Consider the following 26,988-nt stretch of genomic DNA (forward strand, 5'->3'; position numbering starts at 1 on the left):
TGATCCCGGGGCGTGAGGCCTCGTGGTTCCGCTGATCCCGGTGCTGGGAGGCATATTACCCTTTTACTATATAGGATAGAGGCCTGGTGCACGGGTGGGGGCTGGCTGGTTTGCCCTGAAGGGTGTCCTGGATCAGGGTGGGGGTCCCGCTTGGGTGCCTGGCCAGCCTGGGTGAGGGGATGATGGCTGTTTGCAGCTGGTCACACCCCCTTCAGGGTGGGGGTCCCCACTGGGGTGCCTGGCCAGCCTGGGTGAGGGGATGATGGCTGTTTGCAGCTGGTCATACCCCCTTCAGGGTGGGGGTCCCCACTGGGGTGCCTGGCCAGCCTGGATGAAAGGATGATGGCTGTTTGCAGCTGGTCACACCCCCTTCATGGTGGGGGTCCCCACTGGGGTGCCTGGCCAGTCTGGGTGAGGGGCTGAGGGCCGTTTTCAGGCTGGCGGGCAACTGAAGCTCCCAACCTGTCCTTTTTTTCTTTTATTCTGGGATTTATTTACCTTCTATGGCTGTCACTGGAACTGAGAGCCGGCTTTCTCTCTGAGGCTTGGCTCCAGCTCTGAGACCTTGGCTGCTGAAAGCAGGTATCTGGTTTGTTTGGGTTCTATAATCGAAACACTGTTTCAGCTCCAGCTCTGAGGCCCGGCTAGCTGAAAGCAGGTTTCTGGGGTTTTTTTTTTAGCTTCTATAATTGTAACAATGTTTCTTAGAGTGCAAGCTCAGAGCCCAGCAGCGGCAGGCGGGGAACTTTGGCTTCCTCCGTCACTGAAGCAAGCAAGCCTCCTGTTCGCTTCAAGCTGCCTGGCTGCCGGCCGCCATCTTGGTTGGCAGTTAATTTGCATATCTCGCTGATTAGCCAATGGGAAGGGTAGCGAAGTTATGGTTAATTACCATGTTTCTCTATTATTATATAGGACTAGAGGCCCGGTGCACAAAAATTTGTGCACTGGTTGGGGGGGGGGTCCCCTCAGCCTGGCCTGTGCCCAGTCACAGTCCAGGACCCCTTGGGGGATGTCCACTTGTTGACTTAGGCCCACTCCCCGGGGGATCAGGCCTAACCTTGCAGTCAGACATCCTTCTGGCAGCCAGGGAGCCCTTGGGGGATGTCCAACTAAAGGCTTAGGCCCCCAAGGGATCAGGTCTAAACCATTAGTTGGACATTCTTAGTGCTGCCACAGAGGTGGGAGAGGCTCCTGCCACCACCACTGCACTGTCCAGCCATGAGCCAGCTTCTGGCTGAGTGGCACTCCCCATATGGGTCCTCTGGGTCCCACCCTGCCTTGCCTTTTTTTTTTTTTCTAAGACATTTCACTTTATTTAAAAGAAGCCAATATACAGGATATAAAGGGTATGATATTTACAACAGTACAGTAAACAGGTTGGTTTCCCGGTAGGGTCAGTAGTCTTTCAGTAAGTATAAACCCCCCTTCCCCTTGATGCTCGACCCAGCTGGCAGACAAACAGCAACAGTGGGGTGGGATGGGACTGCAGGATAGAAAGTCTCCCTGAAGGGATTAAAAATCATGTAGATGCTAAAATGTCCACGAAGGGGTCTTGGGGGTGAGGGGTGCCTCTGCCTCATTCCTTTGAGGGCTTGGCAGCAGGAATGCTGAGGGATTTGCCCCAAACTAACACACGGCCCACCCTGAGCCTGTAAATCTTCCACCCATGGAATATTCCCTTCCCGAGAGAATCAGCCCTAATCCCTAAGCCAGGGCCTGGAGGAGCAGCCCAGGCCATGGGCACAGCCAGGACTGTGGACATTTCATGGCCTTTCCACTCCCACTCCAGCTGCCTAACAACTCTGCACTGCTCCCCTCGCCCACCTCCCCCGTCACCCCATCAGGACACCGTGCACAGGAGGGTACACTGGTTTTCCCATGCACATTGGGAACTGGCTGTTTCTGTTTTCTGGAGTAAAAAGGTTCCTGTGGGACGGGTAAGCTCTCTGCTTGGCAAGAAGTTCTGAAACAGAGCCACTGACCACACCCACCTCCTCTGGGCATGGAGCAGCTTGGGCCCTCGGAGCTCATCTCTCCAGCAGAACTGAAGGGAAGGCCATGTATACCCTTCACATGCCCAGAACCATCAGTGTCGCACTTCCTAATTCCTATCACTGTATTTCATTAGTGCCATACTGTTTTACTAATCCTGAATCTAAACAGATTGGTTCAAAAAGAGATCATTCTATTTTTAAAGTAATTAGTGATGTACCTGTGAGCTTTGCATGGACGAACTAAGCACATGACCCTTTCTTGTACATCAGAACCTGTACACACATGTAAAAACAGGACCTGTTTTTGAGAGATGTGAAACCACCGTTTATTTGTAATAAATAATTACACAATCTAAAAAATAAATAAATAAATAAAGACCTGGCTTCCGCGTGTTCTGAGACCCTCCCTGCCTCATCGCCAGGGACATGATCGTTCCACCACAGCCAGGCAGGACGGCTTCCGCAATCTGGATCCCTCCCTGCCTCGCTGCTGGGGATGCGATCAGGTCCCCCGCGGCCAGGCAGGACGGCTTCCGAGTGTTCTGGGTCCCTCCCTGCCTCGTCGCTGGGGATGCGATCAGGTACCCCGGGTGCAGCTGTGCCTGGGACCCCACCCCTCACTTCCTGATCTCAGATCAGGGGACCACAGGCACCTCAGCACCCGGTGCCCTGGGTGCCTCCTTGCCTGTGGCCCTGCCCCTCCCTTCGCATCTCAGATCAGATGGCCGCAGGCAGGCTGCACCCTGGACCTGCACCCGGAGCCCAGGATGCTGCCATGCCTGCTGCCCCGCCCCTCCCTTCGCGATCGCATACCAGGGGCCCCTCCCTTCGAGAGGGCCGCAGGCTCGGCTGCACCCTGGGCCTACACCTGGTGCCCAGGGGTGCTGCCATGCCTGCTGCCCCCGCCCCTTCCCTTCAGGATTGCATATCCGGGTCGCAGGCACGGCTGCACCCGGCCTGGGGTGCAGCCGTCCAGGGGGCACAATTTTTTTTTTTAAAAATGGAAAAACAAGGGAAATGGAGGCACAGGCTCCCCCCCTGGAAATGGGGGTGGCATTTTCCGGGGGGCCGGGCTTTTCTTTTTCCTATGGAAAAAAAAAGGGAGCCCGAGGGCACGGGGCCCCCCCCGGGCCGGGGGGGTGTGCCACCCGGCTCTCTCTTCCTCCGATGCCATGGCGATCACCGGTACCCCAGGCCGGGGGTGTTAACTGGCCTGCTGCCGGGCTTTCCAATGGCGATCACTGGCTGGGGGGGCGGGCAAAGGCAGCCCGCCCCCCAGCTCTTGCCTGCCACCGTTCTTCCTCTTTCCCCTTTTGCCTCCCATCATTGCGCCTAAGTATGCAAATTAACCGCCATCTTTGTTGGCAGTTAATTTGCATATCTCCCTGATTAGCCAATGGGAAGGGTAGCGGTCGTACGCTAATTACCATGTTTCTCTTTTATTAGATAGGATAATGTGTGTTCACCACCCAAAGTCAAGTCTCCTGCCATCACCCTTTATCCCTCCTATACCGTTTTCTACCTTCCCCCACCTTCCTTTCCCTCTGGTTTTTAGGTGTTTTTCTTCTTTATTTTTTTCTTTTTTAATTAAATCTTTATTGTTCAGATTATTACAGTTGTTCCTCCTTTTTCCCCCCATAGCTCCCCTCCACCCGGTTCCCACCCTACCCTCCGCCCTCACCCACCCCCACTGTCCTCATCCATAGGTGCATGATTTTTGTCCAGTCTCTTCCCGCATCCCCCTCACCCCTTTCCCCCCCAAGAATAGTCAGTCCACTCCCTTTCTATGTCCCTTATTCTATTATATTCACCGTTTATTCTGTTCATCAGATTATTTATTCACTTGATTTTCAGATTCACTTGTTGATAGATGTGTATTTGTTGTTCATAATTTGTATCTTTACCTTTTTCTTCTTCTTCCTCTTCTTAAAGGATACCTTTCAGCATTTCATATAATACTGGTTTGGTGGTGATGAACTCCTTTAGCTTTTTCTTATCTGTGAAGCTCTTTATCTGGCCTTCACTTCTGAAGGATAGCTTTGCTGGATAAAGTAATCTTGGTTGTAGGTTCTTGGCATTCATCACTTTGAATATTTCTTGCCATTCCCTTCTGGCCTGCAAAGTTTCTGTTGAGAAATCAGCTGACAGTCGTATGGGTACTCCCTTGTAGGTAACTGAGTTTCTTTCTCTTGCTGCTTTTAAGATTCTTTGTCTTTTGCTCTTGGCATTTTAATTATGATGTGTCTTGGTGTGGTCCTCTTTGGATTCCTTTTGTTTGGGGTTCTCTGCGCTTCCTGGACTTGTAAGTCTATTTCTTTCACCAGGTAGAGGAAGTTTTCTGTCATTATTTCTTCAAATAGGTTTTCAATATCTTGCTCTCTCTCTTCTTCTGGCACCCCTATAATTCGGATGTTGGTACGCTTGAAGCTGTCCCAGAGGCTCCTTACACTATCTTTGTATTTTTGGATTCTTTTTTCATTTTGCTTTTCTGGTTGGGTGTTTTTTGCTTCTTCGTATTTCAAATCGTTGAATTGATTCTTGCGATCCTCTAGTCTGCTGTTGGGAGTCTGTATAATATTCTTTATTTCAGTCAGTGTATGCTTAATTTCTAGTTGGTCCTTTATCACAACCTCAAGGGTCTCATTAGATTTCTTGTAGGTCTCATTAAGTTTATCGACAGTTTCTAGAAAATTCTTGAAAAACCTTAAAAGTGTGGTTTTGAACTCTATATCCAGTAGTTTGCTTTCCTCCATTTCTGTCATTTGTGTCCTTTTTCTTTGTCTCCGCATTTTTTATGCTTCCCTGTGTTGATAAAGTGGATTTCTGTGCTAAGTGTCCTCTAGGGCCCAGTGGTTCAGCCTCCCCAATTACCTGAGGAGGACACTCTTGGTGCACCCCCTTGTGGTCTTTGTGCCCAGTCTTGTTGTAGTTAAGCCTTGATTGTTGTAGGTATCACTGGGAGGAATTGACCTCCAGGCCAATTGGTTGTGAGAATCAGCTGTGTCTGCAGTGGGAGAACTTCTGTTCTGGAGACACCCCTCCGGGGCAAGACTTGCTTCAGTGGGGCTTTGGTGCTCACTGAGTCTGCCCCCTGAGTGTGTCCTTTATGGTTCCACGGAGCTGCAAACTGGATGGTCCCACTCTGACCTCTGGGTACATTGGCTCTTGGATCTCTAGGGAGGTGCTAATCTAGCCTCTGCCTTAGGCTATCCAGCAAAAGCCTCCCTGCAGGGCTTGGGCGGGGTGGGTCCCATGGGATCAACAGGGCGGGGCTAGCAGTTAATGGCCACTCTCAGAGGCCCCACTTCTCAGTGTCTTGGCAATGGCTGCAAGCCCCTCCGAGAGAAAGCTGCCCTCGAGTTCCGACCGATGCCAGACAGTCCCGCTTCTCCCATATGAGTCTGGGTCCCCAGAGACTTGCCCGGAACTGGAGCTCAGAGCCTGAGACTCCCTCCCGATTGAAAACGACAACCGTGTCCTCAGCCACCAGCCCGCTCTGTGTGCGCCTCTGTACCTTAGTATTTTACTTCCGCATTGCGCCTCCTCTAAGTCTTGGTATGCTTTTCTCTTTCCTTCTAGTTGTAGAATTTCCACTCAGCCAGCCTTCCTGTGGTTCTGGATGATGTCCGTTCCGTCTTTTAGTTGTATTTTTGAAGTGGTTGTTCGAGGCAGCAAACTCCGGTGTTTACCTATGCCGCCATCTTGGTTTCTCCCAAAACCTTAATTCTTGTCTTTTTCTGGGTAGTCATTATACTGTTTTCTTAATTTTATTCATTTTGATCTAAAAAATTCCCCTATGCTTGCAACATCATTATGCCAGGTGGTATGACAGTTTTTATTTTTGTTTTTAAACTATCCATTCCAACTTGGCTGTGTAAGACAAACTGTTGCCTTCAACTAGCTGAAAATTTAGTAGAAGAGATACATTTACTAGTAGTAGAGAATAATAATGGCAAACTGACTATCATATTTCTTGTGCCTTGTCTGGCTTGACTATTTTTTGGTTTAACTGTTTTCTTTCTTTTTCCACCCGTGTTTTATGACTGCGTCTTGCAGGAGAGTCTTATAGATGCAAGTGAAGACAGCCAGCTAGAAGCTGCCATCAGAGCCTCCTTGCAAGAGACACATTTTGATTCATCACAGACAAAACAGGATAGCCGCTCAGATGAAGAGTCTGAATCTGAACTTTTTTCTGGCAGTGAGGAATTTATATCCGTTTGTGGCTCTGATGAAGAAGAGGAAATAGAGAATCTTGCCAAGTCCAGAAAGTCTCCCCATAAAGATTTGGGGCATAGAAAAGAGGAAAACAGAAGGCTGCTAACTGAGCCCCCACCCAGAACTGAGCCTGTAACAACAACAAACCACCAAGGATTGTCAGTCATGGATTCAGAAATATTGGAGATGTCACCTGAAAAATCAGATGGAATAGTGGAGGGCATAGATGTAAATGGTGAGTTATGTTCTGGACCTACTTTACTTGAAACTTGAATATTACTGAAGGAATGTTTATTTATTTGTTTTAATTAGTCTTCCATCTTAAACTCCTGTATATATATATATATTTTTTAACCCCAGGACCAAAAGCACAGCTGATGTTGCGGTATCCAGATGGAAAAAGGGAACAAATCACTCTTCCAGAGCAAGCTAAATTGCTAGTAAGTATATCTAATTTAAGTGCTGGCTTAAAGGAGAGAAACTAATTAATTGGTGTAATTGGCTTGTTCTTTGAAATAAGTGTTAGGTATTCAGTCTGACCTCTAAGGAAATTTAACAGGTTAATCTGAATTCTAATTAGTATATTTCCTTCCTGAATTATGTTAGACAAGTCACATAGGGTCTGTTCCAGACAAGGCTGTTCTATTCCATGGCTGCATTTCATTTCCAACTGGAAATTATTACCCGGAAAAGAGGAGTGAAGACTATAATGGGGCTTCTGGCTTTCTTGTAGCTAGACCTACAAAATAGTTAAGAACCAAGGCAGTTGTTTTTTGTGTTTCTATCCTCAGGCCTGTTTGGTTTCCCCGTTGTAATTCTCTGCTTCTTGAGTCCCTTCCATCTTTTTATCAGATACCTGTGAATGAATCCCCTTTGGGTCAGGTATTTTTACCTGGCTGTTTTCTGTGGTGAGAGAGAGAGTGATTCTTGAGGACTGTGTGCCTGGAATGCAAGTCGGATCTGACTGCTGGTGCTGATACCCAGACTGTTTCCCAGGTCTCATATTTGGAAGGGAATGTGAGGTGAGACAGCGGATGGAACTTTTTTTGAGAAGTTTGGTTGTGAAGCTTGAGAGGGGTGGGGTATGCAGTAATTAGAGGGGGAGGGGGATGATTGAAGGAGAGACTGAGCATGTTTAAAGTCTGATGGGAAGCATCTGTAGAGGGAGATGTAGACGATACCTATAAAAGCAGGGATGTTCGGTAGTGGCATGGTTTCTGAGAAGGCAAGAAGAGATTTAGTACACAGGTGGCAAGATTGGCTATAGGTAGAATGAAAGACATATCTTTGCCGATAAAAAGATGGAAGGGAAAACTAATCAAATGTTTAAAACTGAGGACAATAATTTTATAAATAGATAGTGGGTTTGTTATTGAGAAAATAGTAATAACCCTGTATATTTCAGTATCACTTAATGTACGTTTATTATCTCCCCATTCAAAGTGTTATATTGGCCCTTCCACAAGAGTAAGCTTTGGTTATCTGAAAGAATAACTTAAATTTCATATTTTATCTAATGTGATAAAACTTGATGTTAGCCTGACCAGTGTGGCTCAGTGGTTGAGCATCAACTCATGAACCAGGAGGTCAGGGTTCGATTCCCAGTCAGGGCACATGCCTGAGTTGTGGGCTTGATTCCCAAGGGGACATGCAGGAGGCAGCCAATCAATGTTGATGTTTCCCTCTTATCAATGTTTCTGTGTTTCTCTTTCTCCTCTCCCTTCCCCTCTCTCTCTCAAATCAATAAAACATACTTTTTTAAAAAGAATGTTATATTGCCTGGCTGGTGTGGCTCAGTGGTTGAGTGTTGACCCAAACACCAAGAGGTCACCAGTTCAATTCCTGGTCAGGGCACATGCCTAGGTTTTGGGCTTGATCCCAGATCGGAGGCCTGTAGGAGGCAGCCAATCGATGTTTTTCTCTCATCAATGTTTCTATCTCCGTTTCCCTGTCTCTCTAAAACCAATGAAAACATATATAAAAATTATCTTTTTAAAATGAATGATATAGTATATGTAATTCTTTAATATACTCTATTTCCATCTAACAATTCTGTCTTTTGTTTTTCATAGGCTTTGGTGAAGCATGTCCAGTCTAAAGGATATCCAAATGAACGTTTTGAACTTCTCACCAACTTCCCTCGAAGGAAACTCTCTCATCTGGACTATGACATTACATTACAAGAGGCAGGCCTTTGTCCTCAAGAGACTGTCTTTGTACAGGAAAGAAATTAACATCATGGCCCGACCTCTCTCAGCTTACCCCTTTTTTCCCTTTTCCTGTGAGATACCATGTCACTGAGTATGCATTTTGGTTCATAGGACCATAGAGCCAAAGTTGGGCAAGCAAGTCACCTGCCTTCTCTTTTATTCCTTGCTCTCTCCTGTAATAAGTCTTTTTCACTTCCTACCCCCTTTTTTTCCCTCTCCTATCCTATTTTTGTCTTTTTCCTACTTTTCTTTCTTTCTTACCTAATCAGGTGACCAAATGGAAGTATAAGGATAACACCTCCTAGTACTGGCAGCAGGAAATGAGTGTTCCAATAAGTGGTCTCTTGCATGGCACTTTTTCGGGATCAAATGATAATGTTACTACTCCTCAGACTCCTTTGGTAAAGGAATGGCTAGATTCAGAATAAGAACAACCTCCCTTTTTTGTAAGCCCTGTTTTTAGTAGGAAAAAGCAATTCTCTAACATGTTTTGTTTTGTTGTTCATATAACAAATATCACAACAGAATATCCAGGCTTTTATTTACATGGAAAAAACATCCCTTGTAATAATTATTCATCTCATTTAAAAATCATTTCGAAGGATTCCCACCCTCCCAAGCTAGAATTATTTCCATGAGATGTGTTATTGGCAAAATGAGTGTTAAATGTTGGGTGAGTAGCATGGGTTGGCATTCAATACCCTAGCCTGAGACAACTTTCTTCGTTACTACTCTATAAACTATATTGATCCTGCTAGTCCCAGAGTGGACCTTTAGTGAGCATATTGTGGTGACTGGGATAGGAAGGTACTTGCTGTTTTTTGCCAGTACGGCATATTAGTTCCTTCGGCCCTTCCATTGTCTGGGTCCACAAGTGATCTATAGGAAGGCAGCTATTCAATAATCATGCAAAACAGTGGCTTGTAGTTTAACCACTATGGTTATTGATTGTCCTATGTGCTTTAGGCATACTTATGTATATCCTGGGGGAAAAAGAAAAAGATGCAGCTGAGAGTAGCTAACCATATTCCTTTGGTTAGAAATAATGATTCATTTATTACCCCTGGTTGAACAGTCTCTAAAGGCTCTGGTGACTAAATGAGCTTAAATCCTCATGCTTTTTCTTGCAAAAGGTCTCAAAATTGAAAGCCTAAGGGGAAAACCTTTAAATTAAATCCATAAGACAACATTTAGTAAGGGAGGTGGGGAAGATTGCCAGTAGTCTTCATGTCTTGTGGGGTTTTTTTCTGCCTACAAAAGCCACATTCAAATTGTAGTTGGTGAAAGCTTTTTTCAGTATTGTTTAGAAGATGCCATCTTGAATCTCCATAACACTACTCAACTTATCAGCTTCATTATATGCTTAGTTCTTATTTTGAGCGTTAGTCTTCTGAAGGGGTAGTGGTGATTCTGGTGGCAAAATCAGAACTTTAACTTGCTATAAAACCGTAATATAAAATGGACCTTATTTAATCAGTTGGGGATTTAGATTGATCCTTCTACTTGAGGAACATAAATTGCTATTGCTCAGAGACCTTTTAAGTTTCCATCTATTTTAAGATCACTCTCTTGGTAACTAGGGGATTTTAAAAAAACATGCTTATGTGTTGCTAGTACTTAATTAGAGAATATGATTTCTAATGGTTGAATTTTGAGGGACCCACCCTAAAGAATGAGTAATGTTTCTCCTCAAGGAAATCATGGAAAATTCTGTTTATTCTTCAGTGAGTCCTTTTGGATTAATGTTCTTACATTTTTTCTAAGTGTGTGTAAGTGCTTATGTATAAGTATATAATTGTATAAATATTTATAAATATATTTATATAATTACAGTTTCATTTATATCTTGAGTCAAAGTTCTCTCTTTAGATTGGTGACTGAGTAATACCACTTTGGTGTTTTTTTATAGACTTTTGAGGCTAACTAGCAGCTTCTGAATTATTGAGGAAATAATGGTTTTCATGTTAATTCCTCAATTGTATCTGAACTTGGATAATAGACTTACTATCTAAGGAATAGAGCTGTATACTATCAAAGATGCATTAGAGGGTAAAAAGACTGTTGGTAGTAGACAAGGTCGAGAATCTAAAAATTCAGGGAGGTACAGGGTAAGAAGTGAGGGTACGCCTAGTTTGGGTGCTATGATGGCACCTATCTCCACTCAGCAAAGTCACAGCTAAAGCCCAAATCTGTCAAAAATGTGAAGTCACGAACTTTCCCTGTAGGACTCTATTTTATTCTTTTACCTGTTAGCTTCTCTTTATAAAACATACCTAGGGAACCTGAGACAACAAGCTCATTAATGATAGGATTTAGTTCCTTTTGATAAGCTCAGTCCTAGCATATCCATGCATGAGAAACCAAAGTGACTTTTTCAACTGTGAAATGACCAAGTATATATATAAAGGGATTTAAGTAAGCATATTAAAGAGATGGGGCAAGAGATATTGACTCAGAGACAGCTGGGATGTTTAGAGTATAAGATCTAAAGGTTTTTATTTTACTTTGAGGCAGGAGTATAATTATTCTGGGCTTGATATAGAGGCCAATGGGATGGAGGGATTATAGATTGTACATGGGAAGAGTGAATAAGGAATATTGCTTTACTCAAGAACTTAATCCACTTAGGGAGTATACTTCCTCTAGTTTGTCTTATTTTCTCTGCAAATTCCTTTGCTTTTTGGAGGAGAAGTTTCATTGAATAGATTAAATGAGGTTAGTAAGATAATTAAAAATTAGTTTAAAATAGTCTTTCCTTGTAGGTATTGGAAACAGCTTGAAAGAGATAAAAGGTATGGAGGAAAATAACAAGGTAGATTTTGAGAGTAAGTGATGTGACAAATACAGGGAGATAAAATGAAAACTAATCTGGGCGGGGCGGGGGGGGGGGGTTGGGGTGGAGAATGACAGGAAACCTCTTTTGAAATTGATTTAGGAAGAAACCAGAGAAGAGAAAGAACAGTCAAGTGAGGGAAGACATGGAACTAATTTTGAGTAATTAGCATGTAGTAGCTACCTTATACACATTCTCTCTTAATCTTTATAAGAACTCCATAAAATGAACATTTCCCCCGTTTTGTAGATAAGAAATAAAATTGAAGTTCAGAGAACTTGTTCAGGATGCCACAGCCAGTAAGTGGCAAAATCAAAATTGGCATCCAGAGTCCATGCTCTTTTCACTCCCATGCTGCTATCTCCTCTAACGGGCATCAGTCCGAAAAGTTATCTTTCTTTTGTTTGGCTCTGTAAGGTATCATTTGGTTATGTTTCCGTAAAGCTGGTGGGATTTCTGCTATGCCTATAAATTCCCATTATTTTGAGGGACGGATTATTGTTTTCTTGAAATGATGGACTGATAAAAATGTGAAAGGAAAGTAACTATGTGGCATTATTTGCTAAGAATAAATAGAAAGGTAAAAACGAATTTTATCTTTTTTTAAACCACTTTTCAGAAAAGATATAACTATCTTTTCTGCATCCCACCTATACCAGATTATTAAATCCTTTTATGTATATCTTTTAAAATAATCTGTAAAATTCTTCCTTGACTGTGTAAGCCAGTAATTTAATGAGTTCTTAATCAAAGTTGTAAACATCTTGAAATCTAAGATGTAGTTCCTGCCTGTTTTACCCAGTTGGAGAAACACTACACATGAGATAACTGGAGAACTGTAAATGCTTACATTTCTGGGGCTGAACTATAATTGCAGTAGACGTTTAGAAAGGGGAACGAATAGTACACGCTTCAGTTAGGACAGTCTTCACAAAAATGTAAAACTGAAAAGTGGCAAATACTGTAGCTCAAATTTTCTTTTGACTCACCTGTATTTTTTAGTTGCAACTTTTGTAACTACTTAGGGCATGACGTTTATCAGTAAGGCATATCTAATACACAAAAAAGGAAAGGATTACTGATTCCCAGGACTAAAATTTTAGCTAGCAGGGATCTCACTTGAACACTTAGGAAAATACTAGAGGGAGCCACTAGCAACTGAAAGTGAAGGAAAGATTGAATTTCTCTACCTAGGTACAAATTAAATATATATTATATATGATATGATATGCAGAAGGGGCACTGTATGTAGGCATAAGTGCAGTTGGGTAATAGCTCTGCTACTACTTCACAGCATATTGGACTAGATCAAGAGTTCTTAGTCTGTTCAAGTAAAAGAACTTGTGATTTTAAAATATGGCAGACATGGGGAACTATGGAGTTAAGTATCAATATTTATTTCATTGATGGAGAAAATGTAAATGTGCATATGGAATTGCAGACTCTTGCAAAAACTCTAGGAACCCACAGATTGTAGATCACTGAATTAGATTATCTCTGAAGTCCTTTCCACTCCAAAATTTTATGCTTCTAGTCTCCTCTTTATTATATATTATCCCTAGGTTAATTAAAAGTATACTTGCTAATCAGTTCCTTTGCTTTTTTTGTGTCCAGGTTTCATTTGCCTAATAACTAACCTCACTTGACTAAAATCTACAAAAAGGAGAGTATAATGGTTATAGATCTAGTAATGATCTTTTAAACACAATTCATTAATTTAAAAAACTTAATGCAGTATTCCTGTACATTGTTGAGTATGACTAAAATGTAATTAATGAGAACCAAATATTTCACTGACACCAGAGTTAAGTTTTATTTTACCTGTGTGCTTAAACAAAGCACTTCACTCACTGAGCAATTGTTAGGAAATCGTTTTGTGTAAGTTGTAAAATTTACTTTTGGCAGAAACAACTTTTTCAGATTCAGTTAGGCTGACTTTTAAAACTTATCCTACACAGTGTATCTCCATTGTGTCGTTCTCTTTCTTGCCCTCTTTCACTTAACTACTTAATAGTAAATATAGGATGCAGATTAATGAATAAGTAATGTGTAAAAAAGTAAGTGAGAGTGGGAAGAATCAACCCTCTGATGAACATGGCAGTTTTCCAAAAATAGATGCCTTGATGAAAAGGCTACTTAAAGACATCTGTGTACTGTGAATATTCAACTATTATTGGTTTGCCTTGCTTAGCACTTCAGTTATTGTCATGAAACTTAATTGCACTGTACACATTTTAGAATACTGGCAAGAATATTCCTTAGTCCGGAAAGTAACCAGCAGAGAATACCAAGCCAATATGTTGATTTCTCCTGTTATGAGAAATTTGATATTTTAATGATGGTTATTTTGACCTTTGACTCATCTGTGTGTCAGTCCTGCTAGAGAGGCCACTTAGAATCAAGAGTATTTTTCATAGAGATTATGATTAACTTGGTAGTTTTCCTGTTGAAGTGAACTTGTGGTTAAAGTTACTGGATATAATGATATGGAACCCTTAATTAGAAACTCTTAATCCTTTTATACTTTTTCATTCTCTGTTCCTAATTTTTCAACATCCATTCTCTGGAAATTAGTCATGATTTTAATAAAATTGGCTACGTTTAAGAAATTCACTTCTCTTTTAATGGTAACATTTTAAAATTTTTATAAATATACAAAGGAAGATTTTGAGGCAAACATCATTTTTATAGCTCATTTTCTGTCTACTTAAGAATGCTTTTATTCCAAATATAGAATGGCTAGCTCCATGACACCCCTCTCCCCTTTTTGGCCTACAGAAGGCTCTTGTATTATTGCATAGGACCTCAGTCATTCTCATGAACATGATTTTTGGTACAGGCCTTTCTCTGACATATGATCTGAAAGTAGATTGGGTAATCCAATAGGAACTACATTAATAAAACAATTTGGCATTTCTGTAAAGTATTTTAAAAAAATAACCACATTTACTTATAGGATTAGAGATACAAATACTAATGGTAGTATTTTGCCTAAGAACAGTCACATATTTATTAACATATGGGAAGTTGCCTTGCACTTAATTTTGTTGCAACAGACTGCAAGATTTTGTTGCTTAATGGTATTTCCTCTATAAAGATCAAAATGCCCTAAGATTTATATCCCTTATAAGGTCACTTGGGTTTTCAAATAAGAATAAGTCAAGCTAAGCTAGATTGAACATAAAACATTTATCTCCATTAAAATAACTTATTAATCTAACTGAGCCTACCATGAATCATTCATTTTATTAGATGTGGTAAATAAAATGGGAAACATTTCAAATCATTAGATAAATTCTGACCTGGAAGTGAATTCTCCCTTCCTTAAAATCTTTTTTATTTGCTTTTTTCATGGCTTCAATATGGGCATTTTAACTGATAAGGGAGAGATTCTTGATCTGGAACCATTCCCTGCCATTCTGCTTTTCTTTCCTATCAGAGTCACTGGTTTTAGAGTACGTTGCCACCAGGATCTATTTCAAGTTAATGACATCGAAATGTTGATGCTCAGTTGGATATGTTGCTATTTTCAACAAAATGGTTTTGCAGTATGCTTTCTCAAAGCTTCTGTGTTCTTAATAATGAAAAATATCAATAAATGGCGTGATTCATAATATAAATAGGTTTTTGACATTAATCATATGCTCTGAGTAACTTTGATAATTTATTGCCCTGTAAGTTAAACCTCACATGGAGTGACCATTGCCACCAGAAAATCTCATTTTACCTGCTAATTAGAATGAAGTAGTGTGTGACCTCCAATTTTTAGTTTATGAGTAGTAAGCTTATAGTAGGGGCTGTTTATCTTACCATTTGGGGACTTGAACCTTGTTACTTTCCTGGGTTTCTCTCTTCAGGTTGGAAAGGTGATTTAAAATACCTGCTGGGAAGCAGTAAATCTAGTCATAGATTTAGAGAGATGGGTACCAGTTTATGCTAACAAGATTCTTAGACTTTGAGGGGCTTCCATCCAAGTTTTGGCATGAATCTGTTAGACAAAATTTTATTTACTCCTTTAAGAATCTTTTTCTTGGGACCGTTTTCCTTTTGATAACAATTTCTAAGTATCTGGTGTCTTTTTTTTTTTTTTAACCCTTTAAGAAACAGTCTGTTTTCAAGTAGGTATTGATTGTTCATGGAAACTCAGGAGTGTTTGTAGGCTCTGTGCATGCTTTGTGTGAGTTCAGTTTGAACAATGCGTTTTAAATCATCTGGGATGTCCAGTTCTGGCATGTCTTCACTAATTGTGTTTTTTAAACATTTTCCATGTCATTTTTCAAACCTCACTTCCCATCTTACTCAGAGAGGTTAATCAAGGAATTAAATTTTTGGGGGGGGATAGGGATGGGGGTGGGCTGGGTACTTGAGTGAAGTCAATTTGGGGTATTTGCTTAAGGTGTTTCTCAAGCAGTTCCTAACGGTATTTAAAAATTCTCTGGGATGTTTGTGTACTCAACTTATTCTGGACAAAGTGGTGGTCTTAGTGAGAGATTTGCATTCTTAATGCAGGATGGCTCGAAATTCAATCTGTAGCATAACTTTGTTATTGAATCCAAGAAGATAATGGACAGAGATAGTGCTTCTATTTTAGTGTTTCTGGCAAGTGCTCCCTAAAATGCATGTATAGTTCTCAGTTTTCTGGGCTTTTAATTCCATGGTGCTAGGAGGTACCATCTGCTGCTCTTCTCAAAAATGGGAAGAAGGCTTGGGACCAGTGAGTAAGGGGCAACTGGATCATTCACTAAAATTTTTTTGTTCAAGACACACTAGAGACCCTCCTGTATATCTAGTAAGTGATAATAAAGGTGCTAGGGAAAGCCTTAAATTTGAAGACACACAGAAGCCGTAGAAAATCTAAAACTTGGAGGAGGAGAAAAATATGCCATTAGATAAAGCAGAGCTATAACTGCTGGCTAAGACTCAATGGAACTTCCACTTGCTCTAAAACCAGGGAAATCTTAGATAACTGGGTGTGATATATCTATAGATACATAGTCTATAGGTAAATAATTTCTAAATTGAGGATCTCTCGGTGATCCTCTGTTTTGGCTGTACCAAATTGCGAATATTCTTGCTGTGTTGTACCCAGTTGCTTTATATTGATACTGCAACTTGAATTGGGGAGGCAGGGTGGGACAATTTGCGGGGGGTGGGGGGTGGAGGGAAGGGAGTGGGATGATAAGTCCTTTGAAGACATCAGCTCACTGTGCTGAGAGAGGGACCAAACTCAAGGAAACCTCTGATCTATAAATTCAACTGCTGCATTTTTTTATAAATACATGTAAATGTCCTGTTGTAATATTTGATCTTGGAAATAAAATAAAAACTTTTCAGTATTAGTTTTTTTTGTATTATTATTTTGTGAGATAAGACGATATTACTTTTATTAATACAATTCAGGTTTCTAAATTTTGGTTTCATATTCTCATGTTTAGGACAGTAGTATTTATAATAATAAAAGTGTAATATGCTAATTAGACTGAGTGACCTTCTGGGCAACCTTCCCGACGAAGCTGCGGGGGCCAAGGCAGAGGCAGCCACCGCAGTGGCAGGGGCCGAGCTCCTTGCACAAATTTCGTGCATCAGGCCTCTAGTTTATTAACTAAAGTTCATAGTCTCATTGTTAAGGGTAATGCTTGGTAGCTTCTTTTCTGCTCTTTGTAGTAAGTTGGACATTTATGGTGAGTGCTCTGTAAATGTTGGTTGAATTGTCATGAAATAATTGGGTTTGGTAGTCTTGTTAGGAAAGTAAGATTCTATATTTGATATATTTGGGCAATTCAAGTGTCTAGTTTTTCAAACCACCAGTAATGACAAATTAAGGACTCAGCTTAAGCAAGTTAAAGAAAAAAGTAATTGCTAAATTAATGGGAGAAAAGCCATTAATGTTATTGTGTAGTAGAAATTGGGATTGGTGCCTAGTTCACAGTAACCCCTGGGCCTGGTTTGTGCTGCTACTCTTTTGTGGAACTATTCCTCATCCTCATGCTTCAGCAACGTACCCGCATGGAACTTGCCATCTTCTTTCAAGACCTTCTTCTCTCCCTGGCCACATAGACTGGTCAAGAAGTGGCCATTCTAGTTAGATTTAGCCAATAGGGCACCTTTCCATTCCTCCAGTGACAAACTACCTGTCCTTATCCTTAACTTCACATACTTTTCACTATGTGCCAAAAGATAGAGATGCGATGAACAAAAAAGACACAGCCCCTGCCCTCTGGGAATTTCCTTTATATTTAGGGATACAGACAATAAGCAAATGAAAAAAATACAGCTTTAATTCAAATACAATGAGAGAAAACTAGAAAAGGAGCCAGTAGGGAATTTCCTGGCCAGTGTGCTCAGTGGTCAGTACCAAAGGGTCACAGATTTTATTTCTGATCAAAGGAACCTGGGTTGCAGGTTCAGTTCCTGCCCCAGTCAGGGCAAGTATGGGAGGCAACCAATCGATGTTTCTCTCTCTTTCCCTTCCTCTCTTCCACTCTCTCTAAAAATCAATGGGAAAAAATACCCTTGGGTGAGGATTAACAAAAAACAAAAAGATGTTGGGGAATAATATTAAGGTTGAGATCTGAAGGATGAGAAGACCCTGGTAAGAGTAGGAGGAAAACAAATGCAAAGGCTGTGGACCAGGAAAGTTTTTGATGTATTTGAGGTATTCAGAGAAGGCCAATGTGTCTGGCATGTGTAATGAGCAAAGGGAATGGCATAAAATGAGTAAAAGCCAGATCATATAAGGCCACCTTAGGCCCTAGTAAAGGGCTCAGGCAGTGTCCCAGGTGCAATGAGAAACCATTTGTTATATGGAGAGTGGGCTGGAAGAGAGCAAGAGTAGAGACTATTGCAGTGATCAAGGTACAAAATGAAGGTTGCCTGGACCAGAGTAGTGGCAATGGAACTTGGAAGTAGTATATAAATTAGAGATGCACCTTGAAGGTAGAATTAAAACTGTTGAATTAGATGTTGGGGAAGGAAAGAAAGAGAAACCAAGAATGACTCGACATTTCAGGTGGGTAAGTAGTGGTATCATTACTAAGGCAGGAAGACTGGTGGGTCAAGCAGATTTGGTGCGGAGAAAGCATTTTGGCTGTGTTAATTGTGGTACTTCCAAGTTCAGATATAGTATAGGAAGTTGGATATGTGAGCCTGAAGCTTGAAGGAATGGTGGCCTGGAGTTAAGATTTGAGAAATTGTCAGCCTTATAGGTGGAGTTTAGTTCCATGAGAAAGAATAAGGCCATATAGGGAGAAATTAAAGAGGAGAGCCCAGAACCTAGGCCTGAAGATCACCAACTGGAATATTGGCCAGTGAGGAAGGAGAAACACCAGAGTCGGGTGTCAAGAGAGCCAGTAGCAGAAATGTTTAAGAAGGATCTGCAACCAGCTGTGTTTAATTCTGCCCAGGAGTCAAGTAAAAAGGACAGCAAAGTTTTCATGAGATACAAGAAGTCATTGGAGACCAAGAACATTTGCAGTGTGATGGAGACGGAAGCCTAATTGGAGTGGGTTGAAGTTTGTAATATTTTTATAGTAGTGAAGAAAATAAGAACTTCCTCTTTGGCAGACTGGTATAAATGGCAGATATTTCAACATCTCCTGTCTTCCTTTTTCTCTCCCTCCTATTAAGGGAATGTGTTCTCTGGTTTAGTCAGCTGTCAGTTGAGGTTGAACCCCACCCACAAGGAAGCTGATTAGTCTGTCCCTCTTCTTTGGGGAATATTGGCCTGATTGTCATCATCTTTTCCTTCTGCCAGTAAATTCCATTTTCTCAACTTCCTCTATTCCTTGCTCAAATCCCACCTCCAGACCCCACAATATCCCCCAGAATGGAACATCTGTCTATCATGTTCTCTCAAGCCTTTCAGCGTTAGGAAGCCTTTTATGGCATTAGGCAAGTTATTTTCCCACCCATGCTCCATTTGTGCTCTCAGACTCCCATTTGCTTTCTCCTCAGAAATATCACCAACAAAGTGATAACTAGTAGCTGTGTCTCCAGGAAGCCAAATTGTAAGATTATTAACACATCTGTGAAGAGGTAATGCTTTAATTTTTTCATGGCAGAGTCCAGGCTTCTGTTACCATAGAGGGCCTACTACAGGAAGGTGAAGAACTTAATCTGAAGCTGGCCTTACTTAGTAAAACTACTTATTGCAATTATATAGTTTCCAAAACAAGTGACTGGTTCATAAGATTAACCATTGAATTCATTGTCACAAATTTACCCTAAGGAAAAGGATCTACAGCTGTCATCACCAGTCTCAACTAAGTTTGGCACTTTAAGGAGTTAAAGCCAAATTCCAACGATTTCTTTTGACCCACAAGCACCATTTTAATATCCATTTGAGAGTGTCTGCTGTTAGATAAGCCATTAGGTTCTGAACAGAGATACCATCTGAAAATCTGAGTGATACCAGGCAGTCAGATATCAGATCATTGTAATTGCCCAACTATAAGATGTTCTAATAGACATTGCATATAAAAATTATTTTTGCTAAGCTGAGATTCAAGAACAGAAGGAGAGGCCCTGGCCAGGCCAGTGTGGCACAGGTGGTTGGAGCATCATCCCATATGCTGAAAGGTCAGGGCGCACGCCTATGTTTTGGATTCAGTCCCTAGTTGGGGTGCGTGCAAAGGGCGACCACATGATGCTTCTCTCTCACATTGATGTTTCTCTCTCTTCCTTCCTCTCTCTAAAATTAGTAAACATAGCCTCGGATGAGAATATAAAAAATAAAACAGAAGGAGAGGACTAACCCACTGTAAGCATCTTGCATCTTATTAATTCTCAAAATAAACTGATAAGTAGGCATCATTTTATAAAAGAGAAACAGGCTCAAATTATTACTGAGGCTCACTGAACTACCCAAGTTCACATAACTAATAGGTATTTTAGCAGGAATTGAGATCCAGCTCTCTCAGGTACCAACGACCATAGCACTGACTCAAGAAGAAATACCTTAAGATGGAATCGGGATTGGGGGAAAATATCTCAACCATCAATATTCAGGACTGTAGAGTCAGATGACATAGGATCATCTCCCCAGCCCTACTCACTGTTACACAGGAAGTCAAGTTCCTCTGGGCTATAATCTCTTTGTCGGCATAATGAAGCTAACCTAACACTTACTTTACTTGCTTTGGGTTTGTTGTAAGAATCTAATGAGATAGTTTTATATAGTGAACAAATGTTTCTTCATATTATAATGCTTTCTGAGTCCTCAGCTTGTATCTTCTATCTAAATTCAATTCTCTGGGAAAAAACAGGGATTCATTTAAATTCTAAATGATTCCCTTTTACAATAAAAATGAAAACTTTATCCTATTTAATGAACTTTTCAATAGTTGGTTACTAGCTTTTGCAGCAGGCATACATATGCCTGCAAACATAGAAATTTCTATAAAAGGCAGTTCATATGCAGTTTCAAGAATTAACCAGTTATAATTATTCCTTCTCATATATATGCTTCAAGGGTTTTCTCAATATTGTTTATTTTCATCATTAGAAGTAAAATCTCTGTGCCCAGAGACTGTGTGTGTTACTTGATGCAGTGCATGAATTAACTCATTAATCAAGTGATTCCTGAACTGCTACCATATTCTAAACTCTATGCTAGGTTCTGGGTATACAGAGCAGAATAAGATACAGCCTCTGCCCTCAAGGAAGAGGCACATAAATATACAGGTAAATCAGAATGCAGTGGGGAGGTTTTTTAAAACAGGACACAAAAAGCAGTGACCAATAAGGGGAAAGATTAATAAATGGAACTTAAAAATCAAGAACTTCTCTTCATCGAAAGACATTATTAAGAGTGAAAAGGCAAACCACAGACAGGAGAAAACATTCATAACAAACATATCTGACAAAGGTCTCATCTTGGGAATTCTAAAGAACTATAAACCAGTAAGAAAAAGACAAAGAACCAGTAAAAACTGGGCAAACAACTTGAGCAGGCAGTTCTCAAAAAAGGATCTCCAAATGACCAATGAAGAGATGTTTACTCATCATGAAAATGCAAATTAAAACCACAATGAGATACTGCTAAACATCTACCAGAATGCCTGTAACTAAAAGTGTTGGTGAGAATGTGAAGCAACTGGAACTCTCATACACTGCTGGTGGGAGTGCAAATGGGACTACTTTGGGTAACTGTTTGTCAATATCATTTGTCAAAATTAAATATCCATATTCACCTACCCTATAAGTCAGCAATTTCACTCCTACATATATTCCCTGGAAAAAATTAGTGTATAGATACATCCTCCAAAAGACATGTATATGAATATTCATAGCAGTATTATTTATAATAGGCAAAAATTGAAAGTAGTCTAAATGTCCATCAACAGTAGACTAAATTGTAATATTGTCATACAATGGATAATAGCAATAAAAAAGAATGAATTATATGATGAATGAATCTCACAGATATAATACTGAGTGAAGAAAGCCAGGCACAAAGAGGTACACATGTATGATTCCATTTTTATGACATTCAAGAACAGCCAAATGCTAATCTATATATATATGAAAGCCTAAGTGACTGTTACGACCGAATGACCGGAATGACTGGTCAACCAGTCACTATGACGTGCACTGACCACCAGGGGGCAGATGTTCAACGCAGGAGCTGCCCCCTGGTGGTCAGTGTGCTCCCAACCTCCTGCAGCTGGCCAGCCCCCATCAGCCCCTGGTGCTAAACCATTCATAGCAGAGCAGCTCCCTTGCTGCGATCCATTGAAAGTCAGCCCTCGACCAAGGGTTTGTCTCGCTCCCATCCTCTCCCTTTCCTGGGGGCCACCCGCCTGCTGCGGTGGCAGCATGGTGGCGAGGGAAGGGGGGGGGGGAGTGGGGAGCCGCGTGATGGTGGGGCAGCATCGGCATCTGGTGTCTGTTCCTTCCACACCCAGCCCAGTGACCATCACCTCCTCTCTTGACCCTGCTGGGGCCTTCGGGCCCTGGGCTGGGACGGGGAACTGGGGGTGGGTGGCGGCAGATGTGGCCCCTTTCCCAGCAAGGCCAAGAGCCGCACCCTCCTTGGAGCCGGTGGCCAACCTCCTGTGGTCCCTCCCCCTGGCCAGCCAACCTCCCACGGTCCCTCCCCACTTGTGCATGAATTCTTGCACCGGGCCTCTAGTCAATGATAAAAGCCAAATGGAAGTCAACACTTGGGATAGAGATAATAATGGGAGGGATCACAATAGAGCCTTCTGGGGATTTGGAGAAGTCCTATATCTTGATCTGTGCAGTGTTGTCTCGGTGCACATGTGAAAATATTTATCAAGTTTTATAATTAAGATTTGTGCTGTTTGCTATATATGTATGTAATACCTAAATTTAAAACAACAGCCCTAACCGGTTTGGCTCAGTGGATAAAGCATCGGCCTGTGGACTGAAGGGTCCCAGGTTCAATTTTGGTCAAGGGCATGTACCTTGGTTGCTGGCAAATCCCCAGTGGGGGGCGTGCAGGAGGCAGCTGATGGATGTTTCTCTCTCATCGATGTTTCTAACGATCCCTCTCCCTTCCTCTCTGTAAAAAATCAGTAAAATATATTTAAAAACAAAAATAAATAAATAAATAAATAAATAAATAAATAAATAAATAAATAAAAACAAAACCAACAACAACAGTGCAATAGGAGCACAGAAAAAGAAGTGCCTAACTCTGAGTAAAGAAATCAGGGAATCAGAGAAGATTGCCCAGCTGGTATGGCTCAGTGGTTGAGCATCACCTATGAACCAGGAGGTCATGGTTCAATTCTCAGGCAGGGCATATGCCCAGGTTTCAGGCCCCTCAGTGGGGTGCATGCAGAAGGCAGCCAATCAATGATTCTCTCTCATCACTGATGTTTCTCTCTCTCCCTCCCTCTCTCTCTTTCTCTCTCCCTTTCTGAAATCAATAAAAATATCTTTAAAAAAAAAAGAAATCAGGGAAGACTTCTCTGGGAATGTTTGAACTGGACCTTGAATAGGAACTTGTTAAAATGGGATTGCATATCAGAGAAGACAAATACTATATGATTTTATTTATATGTGGACTCTAACAAAAACCAAAACAAGCAAACAAAAGAGAAACAGACTCACAGATACAGTGAACAAACTGATGGTTGCTAGATGGGAGGGAAGTTGGAAGACTGGTGAAAAAGATGAAGGGATTAAGAAGTACAAATTGGCCCTAGTTGGTTTGGCTCAGTGGATAGAGCATCGGCCTGCAGACTGAAGGGTTCCGGGTTTGATTCTGGTCAAGGGCACATGCCCAGGTTGTGAGCTCGATCCCCAGTAGGGGGCGTGCAGGAGGCAGCCAATCAGTGATTCTCTCCCCTCATGGATGTTTCTATCTCTCCCTCTCCCTCTCTGAAATCAATAAAAATATATTTTAAAAAAAGGAAGTACAACTTGGCAGTTACAAAGTAATCATAGGGATGTAAAGTACAGCATAGGGAATATAGTCAATAATATAATAACTATGCATGGTGAGTACTAGACTTTTTTTGGGAATCATGTCATAAGTTATATAAATGTCTAATCACTATGCTGTATAATTTTTAAAAAATCATAAAAATGTCTATCCATCGACTTGTAATCCTATTCTTGGGAATTTATCCCAAAGAAATAAACATAGGATGAAAGCTATATGCATCATATCTAATGTAAAAAAACAACAAAAAAAAACCCACCAAAAAATAGAAACAATCTGAATGTCTAATAAAAAGGATAAATAAATTATTGCCTGAGTAATATTATATAGACTCTAGAGGCCTGGTGCATGAAATTTGTGCACGGGTAGGGTCCCTAGGCCTGGCTGGCGATCAGAGCCAGTTGGGACCTTCCTTTCCCCAGCTGCCAGCTGCCGGCCAGGGCCTTCCTTCATTCTGTGCCGCCCCTGGTGGTCAGCACACGTCATAGCGAATGGTCGAACTCCCGGTCAGTCGAACTCCTGAGTGGACAATTTGCATATTAGCCTTTTATTATATAGGATTACAAGGATTATTATGAAAGCTGTAGAATCATAGAAAAGTTTATATTTCATAATTAGTGAAAAAGGCAATATATATTACTACTATACTTATGTAAAATGGGCTATGCATATGGACAAAGTCTAAAATGAAACATGCAAATATAAAAATCATTGCATAAAAAGATTATGATGCCCTGACCGGTGTGGCTTGGTACACTGAAGGTCGCAGTTTCAAAACCCAATAATGTCACATAGGTTGGGCGTGAGAAGCAATGGATTGGTGTATCTCTCGCACATTGATATTTCTCTCTCTCTTCCTTCCCTTCTCTCTAAAAATCAATGAACATGTCCTCGGGTGAGGATTAAAAAACATGTTATGGACCCGGCCCCAAATGTTAACAGTGCCAAGGTGGAGAAAGGGCGGTGAACCTAACACGTGAATCTGAAAGAAAGACTGTGACCGTCTCCGTGGATAAAAGGAGAATACAGGAGGAAATCTCCGAGAAGCGCCTGAAGATAGAGGAGGAGAAGCTGCAGCACCAGCACCTGAAGAAAAAGGCCCTGCCGGACGGAGTCGGAGTCGGAGTCGGAGTCGGAGTCGGCGGCCGGCGGGAAGGAGCAGGAGGAGCTGAAGAGGCAGAACCCGCAGGACCAGCGCCAGATCCAGGCCCTGGACCGGAGCATCCTCAGGCTTGAAAAAGAGATCCAAGACCTTGAAAGGGCTGAGCTGCAGATCTAGACTCACGAAGAGGAGATTTTAAAGAAACTAACATCCGTGGAGAGGACAACGGAAGACACAATAAGGTCTGTGAAGGTGGAAACGGAAGCAACGCCAGGAGAGTCGATTGAAGACATCTATGCTAATATCCCCGACCTTCCAAAATCTACATCCCTTCCCAGTTAAGGAAGGAAAGAAATGATGGACTAGAAGGCGATGAGCAAAATAGAAAAGCTCTGGACGCCATGGAAATCAAGGTGGAGAAAGACCTGAAGACGGGCGAGAGCACAGTTCTGTCCTCCGTCCCGCTGCCGTCGGAGGATTTCACAGGCGAGGTCGGTGTACGCAGTCAGCTCCGACCACAGGGCCGGGGGCCGCGGAGGAGGAGGACCTCCCGAGACAGGCGTCCGAGAGGAGCTCCCTCCCCGACCGAGTACCACGAGCCAGTACCACGAGCCCGGCGACGCCAACCCCTTCTGCAGGCCCCCCCCCCCGAGAAAGCAGCCCTCGGACCCAACCTCCAGGAAAGGATCCAGAGGCGGCAGGAACCAGAGGCGGCAGGAACCACTCCGTCCACCACGTGGACAACGGGCTGTCGGGGGAGAGGGGTGACCACTGGCATCCACACAGCCCCCCTCGGCCGACCCCTCACCCCCGCCGATGGGTGACTCCGCTTGGGAAGGAGCGGATGGGACAGATGGGACGCCGGACCAGCAGGCGCCCTCCCCCAGGGCAAGGCCGGGCCCCAGAGGAGGGCTCGCTGGGAGGTCTGAGCGCCAGAGCCCTTCTCCCACGTGGCAGGGGGCCGAGGAAGACGTGCGATACAACCTCATGCACTCGCTGCCTTCTGACATGGACGCGCGGAGCCCGTGACCGTGATCTTCATGGGGTACCAGCAGGCAGAAGACCATGCGGAGGAGAGGGGGCTCCTGACGGGCTAGGACGGCGTCATCCGTGCCGAGCTGGTTGTCATCGAGGAGGAGGAGGGCGAGGGAGAAGCTGGGAACCTGCCCCCCAGCCCAGGGCGCACGGTCAGGCGCACCCGCCGGCCAGGCCAACACCTCTCCCCAGGGAGAGAGCGGAGGTCAAGCCCGCGGAGAACGCACGCCATCCTTCTCCCCGCAAACACTCCCCGTCGCTGAGAGAGCAAAAGGAACGCCTGGGCAGCCCTGTCCGCGCGCCTCCACATGCTGCCCAGACAGCCGGGGGCGGCACGGAGGGCCCGTCGCTCACAGCTTTAAGGATAAGAATGGCAAAGCTGGGGGAAAAAGTTATCTGAGAGAGAGGTGTACCAGCTACATAAGCATACTTTGGAGAAGAAACTACGAAATGTTTGCCACTTTCTCTCCTGGATACTGTGTTTCTTTCTTTTTCTTTTCGATCCAAAAAAAAAAAAATTACAATTATATCCATATTAAGCCATTTGAGTAAGCAGTAGCCATTATTTGTAAAAACAAAAAAGTATATATATTGCAAAAAAGCTGGGAGAACAAACACTCAACTTTTCCAGTTACTTGACATGATTCAGTGGGGGTGAAAACCAGAATATTTTTATTGTATTGATACCAAAACATTTCTAATAAGAGCTTGTTAAATTTAAGAATAAAGTAAAATAAAAACAAACCAAAAAAACATGTTATGGTGAAATATATTCTTATTTCTTATAGATTGCCCTCATAATAAAGTTATTTTTTAAATCTTAAAAATAGGGGCGGGGGTCACAGATCTCCCACCCAGGGAGCACCACCAAGTAAGTGTTCAGCAGCCTGGTGTGGCTGTGCTACAAAGATGAGAGTGACTTGGGACTTGAACAAAACATGTTAGAAGGCACCATGTAAATAAAGGAGCTATAGAACACACCCATTGAGCTAAGAGCAAAGCAAGGAGGGTGACAAAGACAACATGGGACCGTTCTGCTCAGGCCTGCTCTCCCTGAGAGCCCGAATTCTCACTGAGTGAAACAGACATGGCCGCTGGTGTGTGACACAGTGCTGCTTGGGAAAGAAGGGAAGGTAAGATATTTCTCCACAGGGGTTTGATTACAGAAACTAATATTCTTAAGATAT

General features: G+C 42.4%; 1 protein-coding gene and 1 pseudogene across 2 annotated transcripts in view; both read left to right on the forward strand.

Moving 5' to 3' along the window:
- Positions 1 to 10,269, forward strand: part of UBXN7 (UBX domain protein 7) — a 77,934-nt gene extending 67,665 nt beyond the window's left edge. Inside the window, exons 9-11 of one of the 2 annotated variants that reach the window (XM_006092809.3) lie at positions 6,051 to 6,444; positions 6,570 to 6,649; positions 8,282 to 10,269. In XM_006092809.3, the coding sequence (XP_006092871.1) occupies positions 6,051 to 6,444; positions 6,570 to 6,649; positions 8,282 to 8,443 (636 nt within the window). In that variant the 3' untranslated portion in view covers positions 8,444 to 10,269. The remainder of the gene's footprint in view (positions 1 to 6,050; positions 6,445 to 6,569; positions 6,650 to 8,281) is intronic. The other variant, XM_023757311.1, reaches the window with a different exon arrangement.
- A 7,906-nt stretch (positions 10,270 to 18,175) lies between these two features.
- On the forward strand, positions 18,176 to 26,497 carry LOC102422492 (annotated as a pseudogene).
- The last annotated feature ends 491 nt before the right edge of the window (positions 26,498 to 26,988 follow it).

Source organism: Myotis lucifugus, unplaced genomic scaffold, assembly GCF_000147115.1.
Source record: "Myotis lucifugus unplaced genomic scaffold, Myoluc2.0 scaffold_105, whole genome shotgun sequence".
NCBI lineage: Eukaryota > Metazoa > Chordata > Mammalia > Chiroptera > Vespertilionidae > Myotis > Myotis lucifugus.